Here is a 13,698-nt window from a genome sequence, read left to right on the forward strand (position 1 = left end):
TAAAAAAAAAAAAAAAAAAAAAATAACACTGTTTTTGCAATTTTCAATTTCTTTTCTAGACCACCTTGACCTTTTCTTTTTAAAAGCCATGTTTTTAATCATTGTAAAAATACCTATTTTAAATATTAATAAATACTTCTGCAACATTATATGCCAAACATTGTTCTAGACATTCTATAAATCCTCATAAGATAATGAAGGCACAGAGAATTTAATCAACTCACCCAAGATCACCTGGATAGTAAATAAGAGATCCTAGATGAGAGTGAATCGAGCTAGCTTGAAAGTCCATATCCTTAATCACTGCATTTTACTCCCTCTTTTATTATATTTTTTTAAGATTTTATTTATTTATGCATAGAGGAACTATGGTACATGCCAGAGGTGTGGGTGGTGGAGGATTCACCAGGGACAGAGTGGGGAACAAAACAGGCATATTGACTGAAATACACCTCTGAGGGGAACAGCAGGCAGGACAGGAGAGGTCTGCTGTGCCATGTGGGGTCAGCTCCCTGCTCAGGGATCAAACTAGTGCTGCAGTGGCTGCCCATAGCTTCATAGCGCTGTGTTTAACCCCTGTGCCACCAGGGAGGACCCATTTACTCCCTTTTATAATTGAGTTGCCATCTAAAATTGTGTTATCTGAAATCCTTGCTATTTATTGTATGTGTTGATCCTTGTTCACTGCAGAGTGTTCTTTACAGCAATCACTTTTCAGTTGTTGTGGGAATTCTGCATGTATCCTGAAGAATTTTACATTGTTTCAGCCCCAGGATACCCCAGGTTCAGAACTGCTTTGTTTTTAAAGATTCTGTTTGTTTTTGCATAGAAGAACTAGGGTGCAGGCCAGAAGTGTGGAGGGAGGGGTAAGAAGACTCACCAGAGACAGAGTGGGGAGCAGAACTGGCAGACTGACCAAAACACACTGCTGAGGGGAGCAGCGGGTGGGTCAGGAGAGGTCTGCCGCGCCATATGTGAGTTAGCTCACAGTCAGGCATTGAACTGAGGCGGGTGGGTGGACTGGGTTTACAAATTCTCAGGGATTTTTTTCCCCTACCCAGACAGACAGGCTTTCTTACTACCTCCCGGTGAATAGAGTTTGAAAAAGAAAATTCACCCTTCAAAGAAGATGGCCTTTTGAGAATCTTGGCTTTATTTGGAAATTTCAATTTCAACTTCTTATTTTGCACAGGCCCCAAACCCTACTGTCCCCACGGAGGACTGAAACTGAATTCCTGTCACTGACCCCACTTTCTCTTTCCCTCCATTTTCTCAGACATGGCAGCTTCAATTTAACATTACCTGTTTACTGCTCTGGTTTTATGTTCTCTCTTTGCTTGGTGTCCCAAAGGACTTTCCTTACTTTCTTGTGAGCACAGTGACGCACTTGAAAGCCATGAATTTTTTCTTTTTTTTTTTCATTTTTTTCATTTTTTCACCACCATGAATTTTTCCTCCCCACCCCCCACACCTCCTTCCAACTAACCGCAGCCCCCCACCCTCCATTTATATTTTCTTACTAATGTTACAGAATATATCAACACCAGCTGGGTTGAGAAGGTGTTGCTTCAAGGTGGGAAGTTGGAAATTTGGATATAATATAGATACTATTTTCTTTTTGCTATCAAAAGCAAGCTTGGGTGTTATATTTGTTATATTTTATGTAGCATTTTTAGGCATCTCCATACCTTTGGTCAAATGCTATTTCCAGAAAGGTAAGTTGAACAGTATAGTTTGTGCTGCCAGCGGCCATGGCCGATGAGCCTAAGACTGGACAAGTCAACTGTCCTGCTTCTCTACTTTCTGCCCCCGCGGCCTGGAACTGCCCCCATCCACCTCCTTTCCCTTAAAGCCAGCTCTGACTTACAGTTAGCTTCAAAACTCAGTCCTGAGACTGAGGTCCCCGCTGGTTCCTTCCAGTTGGAGCTAATTCCTCTCTTCTTGGCACTTCGTTGATAGTTTTTTGGCCTCGTTAACATAAGTTTTAATTGTTTGTTTATGTACTTATTTTCTTGGTAATGTTTGTAATATTCTGAGACTTTTTAAATAAAAATATTTACTTATTTATGATTTATGCATAGAAGAACTGGGGAATAAGCCAGAGGTGTGTCGGGGTGATAGGACTCATCAGAGGCAGCATGGGGAGCAGAACAGGCAGATTTATTGAAATATTCTGCTGAGGGGAGCAGCGGCTGAGACAGGAGAGGTCTGCTGGGCCATGTGGGTCACCTCCCTGGCTGGGGATTGAACTTGGGATAAAACTCAGTGGTGATAGCCTGACACTTAACCCGTAGGCCACCAGAAAAGCCCCTAATTTTTAGTTTCTTTAGGGTAAAAACTAGTTTGATTTATCCATGTCCTGCCAGGATCAACTACAACATTTAAGGTGTTAAGTACTCAAAAATCATTTGTTGAAGTGAATTTCTAAAGTAAGAGTGAGAAATTGAGCTGGAAGGAAAGTGGAGACCTGAGGTAAAACTTTAGGTATTGGGGTGAGTTGGTAGGAATTTTATGGGGACTACACCTGTGAAAAAAAAGAAACTGTACAAAAATGAACAATGATGTAAAATATATATAAATAAATAAGTTGTTTTATTTAAAAAAAAAAAAACTCTAGGTATAAGAGGTTAGCTCTGAGTCAGAAATGCCTTTGGCAAGAGGGACGTGCTGATTTATAATCCACAAGGTTGCCCTTTGCCTCTGTCATCAAAAGTTTTTCTGCCTACTCAGGAATTCTGAGTTTCCAGAGGTTGTTTGGCCTCCTTCAAGCCAGGAAGATATAACCCCCAAGATGTCAGGTCTGGACTTAGGCTTCCCAGCTACTTTCCATTTGGCACAACCTTTTCTGGGGCACCAGCACTTTCTACTTTAATAATTAAAAGAGCACAATGGGCCATCCCTGGTGGTGCACAGGGTTAAAGCTTCAGCACTGTGAAGCTGGCTGTGGCTGCTTAGGTGTGAGTTCAATCCCAGGCCCAGAGGTGCTCCATATGGCACAGCAGACCTCTCCTGTCTGGCCGGCTGCTCCCCTCAGCAGGGTAATTGGTCAATCTGCCTCTTCTGCAACCCACTCTGTCTCTGGTAAATCCTCTCAAGGCCCCAACCCCCACCTCTGGCCTGTACCCCAGTTCTGTATGCATAAATAAATAAATCTTATTTTTTAAAAGCACAATAATTAAAGGTACACTATCTCATTTACTCTTTGCCACAATCCTACTGCAAAAGGTTTACATCCAAGCTTTTATAGATGCAGGCAGTCTTAGAAAAGCTAAGAAAGTTTCCTCCAATCACACAGTAGGAAGTGAGTGCCAAGATTTAAATCCTATTTAACTCCCAAATTCACATCTTTTTTTTGTTTGTTTTAAAGATTTTAGGGCCCTCTCTGGTGGCACAGTGGCTAAGGACACAGCACTACAAGCCAGCCGCAGCTACTTCAGCATGAGATTCCATTGTTGGCCCCGGAGATGGTCCACATGGCGCGGCAGACCTCTCCCGGCCTGCCCACTGCGCCTCTCAGCAGTGTACTTTATCGATCTACCTGTTCTGCTCCCCATCTGTCTCTGGTGAAGCCTGTCACTGCCTCTGCACCTCTGGTTTGTACCCCAGTTCTGTATGAATAAATAAATAAATCTTTTTTTAAAAAAATTTTTTTTATGCATACAGAACTGGAGTACAGACCAGAGGTGCAATGGGTGAGAGCTTCCACCAGAGACAGGGTAGGGAACAGAACAGGCAGATCAAGTGAAATACACTGCTAAGGAAAGCTATGTCACAAGTCTGTAAGAGGAAAAGCAAAACATGTAGACAAAGTTAGAGATGATCCAAATGAAATGTAACTGGTGGGAGACTAGTAACAGAAGGGCACATTCACCATACCAACCTATGTCTGGCATTTTATAAGGTGCTTGTAACTCTGTTTTACTGTGTGAAAAAGAAGCAACAGGCCACAAATGGAGTTACTCGTAGTAAGCCTAAATCCCTAAACGAAGACTAAATGCCGAACCTAATTGCAGTTTCAACCCTCTCCAGGAATGTCATCTTGACCAGTCAGTCTGCAATCTTGCTGTCAGCATGAATGAGGTAAACTGCCACACAGCCCCCTTCCATTCCTCACAGCTAGGTAGGCTGAAAAAAAAAATCTTTTTTTTTTTTTTTTACTTCCTCCTTCTGCTTTTAAACCTTTCCATTTCCTTAGCTCTTTGGAGCTCCTTTCTATTTCCAGATGGGATGCTGTCTGGTTCAAAAATCCCCCCAAAAAACAATTAGATCTTTAAATGGACTCAGTTGAATTTTTGTTATTTAACAACTGGTTACTCAGTTTTAGGGAGGCCCGGAGCTGATGTGCAAGTGCTTCTGTTTTGTGCCCAGAAAAACCTGGGTTCAGATATTTGACTTTACTCTTACTAAATCCACCACAATGAGGAAATACATTCTGTAAAATGGGGCAATATATATAATGTATAATGGAACTATTAATGCCTACCTGAAGGGTAGCTGCAGGAGTAAATCATATAACGTGTGAATGCACTCACCACAATACTGGCCATATTGTGCATATTTAATAAACATATTTAATAAACAATAAATTGAGGCCCTCCCTGTTGGCGCAATGGGTTAAAGTGCAGCACTATGAAGCTAGCCACAGCTGCTTTGGCACCAGTTCTATCCTGGCCAGGGAGCTGACCCACATGGTGCAGCAGACCTCTCCTGACAGGTGGGCTGCTCCCCTCAGCAGTGTACTTCATCAGTGTTCTGCTCCCCACCCTCTCTCTGATGAATCCCCTCACCGCCCCTGCACTTCTGGCCTGTACCCCAGTTCTGTGTGCATAAATAAATAAATTTTTTAAAAATAAATAATAAATTGCAATACTAAACAAGAGAAATTTGATCATCTATTCAGGGGTGCACACATCCAGTTAAACAATAGAGCCGTGACAAGAACTCAAGTCTGTGATTTCAAAACACCACAATCTTTCATTATACGGCGCCAGCAGGACATTATTTTAGAGGTTTTTTTATTTATGCATACAGAACTGGAGCACAGGCCAGAGGTTGGGGAGGACTTGAGAGTATTCACCAGAGACAGAGTGGGGAGCAGAACAGGCAGAGCCAAAGAAATACACTGCTAAGGGGAGCTGTGGGGGGTCAGGAGAGGTCTGCTGGCCATGGGGTCTCCTCCCTGGCGAGGAATCAAACTCTTGCTGTATCTATCTTCATAGTGCTGTGCTTTAACCCCTTGGGCCAACAGGGAGGTCCCTGGCAGAACATCTTAAAAGTCTCCTTAATCTTAAAATGTTTTGATAAGGTGTTGCCTAACAGTTTTACTAAGAGTACAGACTTTCCAGATTTCTATTTTTTATTAGGAATTTGATACACACAAAAAATGTAAGTCATTAACTACATATCCAGAATTAGCTATTGTTTTATTTTCTCGAAATCTTTTTCTATATATATACATATATTTTAAGATTTATTTATTTGTGCATAGAGACCTAGGTACAGGCCAGAGGCTCAGGGGCGGCGAGAGGCTTCACCAGAAGACAGAGTGGGGAACAGAACAGGCAGATCAATGAAGTACACTGCTGAGGGGAGCAGCGGGCAGGTCAGGAGAGGTCTGCCACGCCATGTGGTCACCTCCGGGGCAGGCTAGAACTCATGCGGAAGTGGCTTTTTAGCTTCTTAGTGCTGTGCTTTAACCCGCTGCACCACCAGGGAGGGCCTTTTTTCTATATTTTTTACAATACTGTTACATTTTTTATATCTTACATCATGAAAATTTTCCCAGTATGAGATACTCTGCAAATAACTAAACTCTTAAGAAATATGTTAAATGTCTACTTATGTGGTTAAATAAAGGTCTAATTTATTTAAGCATGTACTTGTAACTCTGCACAGAATAGAATCTTTACACTTCTGAGTTTTTCTTCAAGATTCCTAGTTAATGACAATGGAGAGGTAAAATGCTCTCAATTCCCCAAGAATATCTGGATCAAAGAGAATGGACCATTCAAATGGACCTTTCAATAAACATTCCCAAACTGCTTTCAAGGTTTTCTGATTCTTCTCACCAGCAGTTTAGGAAAGTGTCTTAATAAAAAAAAAAAAATCCGTTCTTTTGAAAAGTGCAAAATATTGCACTTGTCTCCTATTTCTTTGCTTAGTATTTCCATTTCCATTTCTTCTTTAGTAAGCTACCTGTTCCTCTTCTTTGCTGTATCAGGATAGTAAGTGCTTTATTCTAGAATGTTTTTACAATATAAAAAGGTATTTTTAAAAAAAATCCGGCCAGTGTTAAGCACTAGTCATGGCCCACTAAGGCGATCGCGCCCATGATAGGACTTTCAAGGAGAGCCGGCCGGTTTTATTCCCTATGGCGGAAATAAGGCAGCTACAAATCACTACCGCGGGAATTGCTGCAAAGGCGTTGGCTTTCCCGGCTCGGGCAAGAAGGTCTCGCGGGATTTCAGGCGTCCTTGAGGTCTCCTATTTGACTACAAATCCCAATATGCAACGCGCCTCAAGGCTCAAGAGCCCAAATGAAGGCTCAGGTCCAAGGTCATGTGTCTGTCTGCGTACGGCGTCCGGTCATCTCTCCCACGCCTTTTTCGGCCGCTTCCACCTTGGTCGCCATTTTGTGAGGGAGGTTATGGAACCTCCGAGTCCCACCAACTCTATGGTCGAGCGTCTCAGGAACCGACCAATCGAAAGCCAAATGTCGGCGGCAAACCCCGCCTTTCCCCGCATGGAGGCGGGATCATCCACGAAGAGCCAGTGAGGAGAGAGGAAGAAACTACAGAGAACCAATAAGAAAGGAGGAATAGAAGACGTCAACCAATAGGAATGCGGGGACATTGCGGCCAATGAGAGTGGGGGGACCTCGGGACACGTGGGTGGGAGAGCTGCGCGCCTAGACCTAGAGCTAAAGCTGGGAGGTGAGTCAGTCACCTTGAGCGGGGCGAGCTGTCGTCTAAGCAGGGGCAGCTGGGCAGTGGGAGTGCAGGTGACTCGGGGCCGGCGGCGAGCGATCGGCCGAGGTATGGGCTGGGCTGCGTAGAGGGGTCTTAGTTCCTAGCGCCGGGGCAGACTGGACGCTCGTAGCCCTAATAATGCTCACTACCAACGGTAATGCGGAATGGAAGGCTCGGGCTGTGGCGGGCCCTGGACAGCTGTTGAGATGGGCAGCTCCCTGCCGCACCTTGCCCAATATCTGCCTCCAGTGCTCCCGGGGGACCGTCCTCCAGCAACATTTCCCCCCCTGGGACTCGGGCCTCTTGCTCTATTTCCGATCCCCGTGACCTTCCTTCGCAGCCCAGTCGCGTTCAGAGTGGTGGACTGTGGAGTTCGCTCTCTTCCTCTGACCTCTAATGCCCTCCTCAGCTGGGGCACTGTGCGAGGAAGAGCGTGGTCCGGGGAGGACGGGCGGGTGAAGGGGACGCTCGAAGGTCGCCACTATAAGCAGTGACCAGGTTGTCGACGGATATTTTTTTCCTCTGCAGACTGAAAAAATGCAGACCACCGGGGCGCTGCTCCTTTCTCCGGCTTTGGTAAGCTGCCGCCCTGGGGTGATCTGTAGTGCTGGAGGTGGAGGCCTTCAATATTTAATGAATGAGCTGAAAGGAGCTTGGCGTGCTGCTGATGTTGGCTCTCCGGAGGAGGCCGCAGGATGTGATGCAGTCGGTCCCCGTTTATTTCGGCCTGTAAACCAAGCTATCTTTGGCTTTGGAATGTCCTCGGAATATGGGACCGCCTGACCTTTACCCTCGGTCTGACTTGGCCACAATCGGACATCCCAGTAAAGCAGTGATTCTCAATCTTGGTTGCACATAGGAGTCATGGAGAGCTCTGAAAAATTCTGATGCCCTGCTGCAGCCCCGGCCAGTTCACCAGACTGGGAAGTGGTGGAACCTCTCTGGTTTTTAAGAACTCCCCAGGTTTTTCTGAAGCTCCACCGAATTTGAGAATCACTGCAGTCTGCTTCTGGAAATATTTTGGGAAATCCATGTTACAGGGGGCTGTGCTCCAGTCCATTCTCCGGGAGCCTCACCAGGCGTCCTGGACCTTGTCCACTCCAGGGATATAGCGCTGTATGTTTTAGCAAAATAAGATTTTTCCGTCTGATTCCTTTGGTTACCTGGGCCAGACCCTTCCTGTACCTGGTTTGAACCCAGAGTGGGTTCTCCTTCCTCTCTGGGATACTGACTAGGGCCATACCCACAGAAGTGAACTTTGGTACCTGGTTTTTAATGGGAAGGTTGCCACTGCTGACCACACCAGGCCTTTGGAACAGCTGTCTTAGGTGCACGTCTATGGTGGAATCAGGAATATAGTAGTTGACCTTGAGCTATATTGAACTTTTTCAGTTTATGATATTTGTAGTCATTTTTGACAGCAGTTAGTTGTGTTGTTCTTGTTTTTTCCTTGTCTGGATTTTTTTTGTGGGGCGAATGAGCTACCTTTCTGATTTCACAGATGCGCTGTTGTACCAGGGGCCTCGTCAGGCCTGTGTCTGCCTCCTTCCTGAACAGGCCAGAGATCCCATCGAAACAGGTAAGGGATTATGGGCCCTCTTAGGAATTTTCCCCAAACAGGGGTCCTTCAAGTTAGACCAAAGTGGAGGACAGTTACAGAACCTGGTGTTTTAATAGTTTCTAGGTACCCCAATGTGAGCTTTGTAGGTGAGAAAGTTGCAAACTTGAGGTTTCCCTAACCCATGAAATTTCCCTAGTCCATTCTGGAAATGAACCCTAAAACTAATCCCCAGCATGCTCTACAGTCCAAGCATTCTGTACTTGCCAGTTTGCCAACAGATTCAGAGCGCAGGTGGGTGGGGTGGGGGTGGAGCCTGCCACCTGTCCTTGTGCCTTACTATCCCCTTGCTCTCGCCCCTCCTCCAGCCTTCCTGCAGCAGCTCCCCGCTCCAGGAGGCCAGACGGGAGTTCCAGACCAGTGTTGTCTCCCGGGACATTGACACAGCAGCCAAATTTATTGGCGCTGGAGCCGCCACAGTTGGTGTGGCTGGGTCAGGGGCTGGCATTGGGACAGTGTTTGGCAGCTTGATTATTGGTTATGCCAGGTAAGTTTAGGGATAACCTACAGTATCTCCCACCGTAAATTCCACCCTATTTGAGACGGCCTCAGCATGAGGCGCTCCCCTTAGGAGCCTATTTTCATTGGTGAGCTCTGAATCCAAATTTGTTTCCAACCTACACTTAGCACTCAGAGTTTCTCATTTAAACTTACCAGATGTGGGTACTCTGCTTGCCTGTCTAAATCCCCAGAGATATGTGGGCTCCTCCCAGTTCCAGCGCTCCCCACTCACCTCACCTACCTCGTCGTCTACCACTGCCCGTGCCCTTATCCCGCCTTTGCCAGAGCTGGCTCCACTCTCTGTCCCTGGCAGGAACCCGTCACTCAAGCAGCAGCTCTTCTCCTATGCCATTCTGGGCTTCGCCCTGTCCGAGGCCATGGGGCTCTTCTGTTTGATGGTCGCCTTCCTCATCCTGTTCGCCATGTGAGGTTCCGAGGGGTGATCTACCCGTCCCTGCTGCTTCGATTCCCGGCCACACCGGTGCTGGAGTGTGCTGAGCTTTACCATTAAACACAACGTTTCTCTAAACCTGTGCCTGTGCCTCTCCTTTGCCCTGGGGGAGGGCCCTGGTGGGAAGGTAGGGCGGGGGATGTGGGACTGGGTCAACTCTTGATGGTTGGGAAGCGACTTGTGGGACTAGGAACGTGGAATGTTCTTTGTATCTCTTGGGGGAGTGTGGATTTGCCTGAGCAGTAGGTGCCTTTTTTTTTCCCCGTCCAAAGCAGAACAACAACTTTGAGGAGCTATTTTGCATCAAGCTCTATGTGGAATGTTTTATGCTTGTTTTCTCAACCTATAAATTAGAAGGACATTCATAAAACCTGATTTGCGAAATGAGGTTGCTGAGGCACAGGAAGCAAAATAACTTGTCCAGCGCCACAGAGCAGTTAAGTGGCAGAATCAGAGCCCCCCTCATACCAACCTAAACCTTTAACTGCCACACTAGCCAGTCCATTTTCATCTTGGCCACACAAGTGAGGGACAGAGGGAAACGTGCCAGAGAAGGGGGACAGCGGTTAGAGGCAGGGATAGGCTTCCTTCAGCCCTCACTTAATTTCACTTTGTAATGCAACTTAGAAGTTTCATTTTCATTCTCCATTGTCCTTTCTTAGACCCCTGAATAAAATGAATGAGGAATGCCGTCCTGGTTCTTGGAAGATTCGCAATCTTAGTTTTACTAGGAATAAAAAAGTTTTTGAGAGTGAATATACTGATGGATTCATTGCTTAGAGCTTCATGCAGTGAGGGAGCAAGTGAGCTTCCTCAGGGTCTCAGTGTCAGGCCCCCTCGCTGGGCGTTAAGTGGGACTCATCACCCAAGAGACAGCTTAGCTGGTCGATCCACCGCTGCTGTTCTCTAAGCCCAAGCAGGAGCAGTCCGTGGACGGAACGAATGTAGAAGAAAAGGAGTAATCGCTTAGAAGAGGCGCCGGTTTTGTGAAAACCTTTTATCAACTGGTCAGAAGAGTTGCGTGAAATAGTGAAACCAAGAGCTTTTTTTTTTTGACAGTGAGAGGATTTGCCAGAGCGGGGAGCAGAATGAGCAGATTGACGAAGTACACTGCTGAGGGGAGCAGCGGGCGGATCTGGAGAGGTCTGCTGCGCCATGTGGTCACCTCCCTGGCCGGGATCGAACGCGTGCTGAAAGTGTCTTAGTGCTGCACTGTAGCCCACTGTGCCTCACCAGGGAGGGCCCACTGAGAACTCTCCTAGTACTGATGACAACTCCCAGCTAAAAGACAGCTAGCAAAGAGGGATAAGGCAACAAAAAAATGAATCAAGAATGGTTTCAACCTCCACCAACTCTTTTTAATATAATAGTTTATATTTACATCATTTTGTGCATTTTTCCATCTCGGTTGCAATCCCCTTGGATTGCATCAACCTGCACAGACTCTTAAAGTATTCAGTTACCTGCGCACCGTCTTAGGTGCTTTGGGGAAGGCAGAAAAAGTGCCAGGTCCTTGCCTTGGAGGAGTCTGGCAATCGAGTGGGAGCAACAGTGAATGATGCCCGTGGGCAGAGAAGTTGGTGCTGTGAGGGTGCAGGCAGAGCAAGGAAGCTGGTGCTTGGTCCAGGAACCACATGTAGGTCAGGCTCTGCTGAGCTTTTTATCTTACAGATAAGGAGGGGAGGGGCATGTGTCTGGTTAGTAAAGCTGGACTTTTATACTCCAAAACCTGCGTTCTTGGCCCTGTGCTGACTTGTTGGGCTCAGTGACAAGCCGGAGCTCTACAGCAGGCCAGTGTCTCCAGTTCATTCAGTTAAGGGCTTCTTTCTTTGGTACATCTGGCACCCTAATTCACTGCTGGGCACGGTGGGGTGTTAGCAGCATTAGGTATTGGTAACAACCTGCCAGCCCGAGTTAGGATGGCCAACTACCAAATGTCAGATGTTGACAAGCGGCGCCTGGCTTAAGGACATAATTTAAGAGAACTGGTCTGCTGTAATCTCTTAGCCCTTTCACAGTAAGTAACTCTTGAGGTGGCCCATGGCAAGCCAGTGGTGAATCCGAAGCACAGACCAGGAACCTCAAGGCCAAAAAGAAGGAATGGGCACCCTCCCTGGTGCACAGCGGGTTAAAGCAGGGCGCTGTGAGGGTACTATCAGCAGCCACTTCAGCACGAGTTCAATTCCCAGCCAGGGAGCTGACCCACGTGGCACAGCAGAACTCTCCTGACCCGCCCGCTGCTCCCCTCAGCAGTGTATTTCAGTCCATCGGCCTGTTCTGCTCCCCACTCTGTCTCTGGTGGATCCTCTCACCCCCCTGCACCTCTGGCCTGTACTCCAGTTCTGTATGCACAAATAAATAAATTTTTTTTAAAAAAGAAGAAATGGGCTGAGGTTGAACTGGCAGCTGAGGTATCACCAAGGGAGCAATGGATTAAGTGGTAATTCTGTTACGAAAACAGTGCAGTAACCCTTTTGGGATGCCATGCTGGCATCCTTGCCAGGCCACTACCCTCTGGTGGTAATCAAGGAACAGCCTCTAGGGAAGGTGATTGCATTTTTCTTTCTGTGGCATTTCAGGCACATAGTTTTACCAGGGTGTTGTTAAGAAATTCTCTTCATCACTGGTCCCAAACAGCCTTGGGATTGCTGAATTAGCCAAGTCCGAATCATCAGACTTGGGAATGTGGATGGTGGGCCCACGGAGCCCAAGGTCAAAGGAAAAGTTCCTTTCCATTAAGATTCTTTACCTTGGATCTACGGTCCATGAATGAAACCATTTTGCTTAGTGCAAAAGTGTGAGCAGATACAGAGGTGCTTTGTCCTTGAGAGGACTGTTTATATTCTCACAGCGAGAGTGACCTAAAGAACAATAAGTAACCAGTGCCTTAAGAGTGCAACGTGGTACGCCCCTGGTGACCGAGGGCTTGAGTCTCACCACTATCACCACTCTGGCCTGAGTTTGATCTCCAGCCAGGATGCTGACCCATATGGTGTTGCAGACCTCTCCTGTCTTGTCCACTGCTCCCCTCAGCAGTGTATTTCTACTCCCCACTCTAACTCTGGTAAATTCTGCCAGCCCCTGCACCTCTGGCCTATACCCTAGTTCTTTAAAAAAAAAAAAAGAGAGCAAGAGAGAGTTCAATATGGTGGCAAAAGGAAATGACTTGAGCATCAATCCCTGGTCTCTTTCTTCTTTTTAAAATTTATTTATTTATGCATACAGAACTAGGGTACAGGCCAGAGGTGCAGAAGAGGTGAGAGGATTCACCAGAGACAGAGCGGGAATCAGAACAGGCAGACTGACAGAGTACACTGATGAAGGGAGCTGCAGATGAGACAGGAGAGGCCTGCGGTGCCATGTGGGTCAGCTCGCCTCCCTGGCTGGGGATCGAACTTGCGCTGAAACAGCTGCATAGTGCTACGCTTTAACCCACTGTGCCACCAGGAAAGGACCAGCCTGTCTCTTTCTACCCAGGAAGCTAATTTTCTCCTCTGTGCCTTGATGTCCTCATCTCTACTATGGGGACAATTCATGGAGGTTGTAACAACAAAATGAGATGATTCTGATAGATAAATGTAAATAAAAGTTAGTACTGTGATAAGTATGTGTATAATATTCAAGAAATTAATGCTGTGCATATGAAGCTGAGGGATGCAGTGACAAGCTAATACATGTATTTTATATATAGCCATGAGTACCTAGAAGCCTCAAACACCCAGTCCAAGTTAAGATTTTTCCTTGCAATTCAGAAACTCAATTTTCATCTATCCCTAGCATTGAGCCCAAAAAAAGGCTGGGTCCTGGAGGGAAAGGGCTGCTTCAGGGGCAAGGGCCTTTGGGGAAGGGGAGGAGGAGCTTCATGCTGTACCTTAGAGAAGGTTGAGGCCAGCAGTGGCCTGAACGCCAGGACACTGGGTGAGGGCCCTGGCCTGGTTGCCCTGAGCAGATGCTACCAAACTTTGTTGCACAAGAAGGAGGTTCCGGGAAGGACAGTGCAGACCGGGAAGGATCTGGGGAAAAGTTCTGATTCTAAGTTCTTCTCAGCTGTGTCAGCCATCCCCAGAGGTACAGGAAAACACTTTCCCCCTCTGTCTACCAAGCCAGGTGTTGCCAAGAGAAAGTGAGGGAGCACTAGGCTAAGCCCCGCCCATGTGCTA

At 46.7% G+C, this 13,698-nt stretch overlaps 1 protein-coding gene across 2 annotated transcripts; it reads left to right on the forward strand.

The window, feature by feature from the left end:
- The first annotated feature begins 6,871 nt into the window (after nucleotides 1-6,871).
- ATP5G1 (ATP synthase, H+ transporting, mitochondrial Fo complex, subunit C1 (subunit 9)) lies at nucleotides 6,872-9,616 on the forward strand. 2 transcript variants are annotated; one of them, XM_004684304.2, is made up of 5 exons: nucleotides 6,872-6,932; nucleotides 7,497-7,544; nucleotides 8,470-8,547; nucleotides 8,895-9,073; nucleotides 9,401-9,616. In XM_004684304.2, exons 2-5 carry the CDS (start codon nucleotides 7,506-7,508, stop codon nucleotides 9,513-9,515), a joined length of 411 nt encoding a protein of 136 aa, XP_004684361.1. In that variant the 5' UTR covers nucleotides 6,872-6,932; nucleotides 7,497-7,505; the 3' UTR covers nucleotides 9,516-9,616. The 2 variants fall into 2 exon arrangements, with proteins under 2 accessions (XP_004684361.1, XP_012581438.1); XM_012725984.1 differs by lacking the exon at nucleotides 6,872-6,932 and adding an exon at nucleotides 6,939-7,034.
- Nucleotides 9,617-13,698: the final 4,082 nt, after the last annotated feature.

This window comes from Condylura cristata, unplaced genomic scaffold (assembly GCF_000260355.1).
Source record: "Condylura cristata isolate star-nosed mole 26May11 unplaced genomic scaffold, ConCri1.0 scaffold00017, whole genome shotgun sequence".
In the NCBI taxonomy this organism is placed as follows: domain Eukaryota; kingdom Metazoa; phylum Chordata; class Mammalia; order Eulipotyphla; family Talpidae; genus Condylura; species Condylura cristata.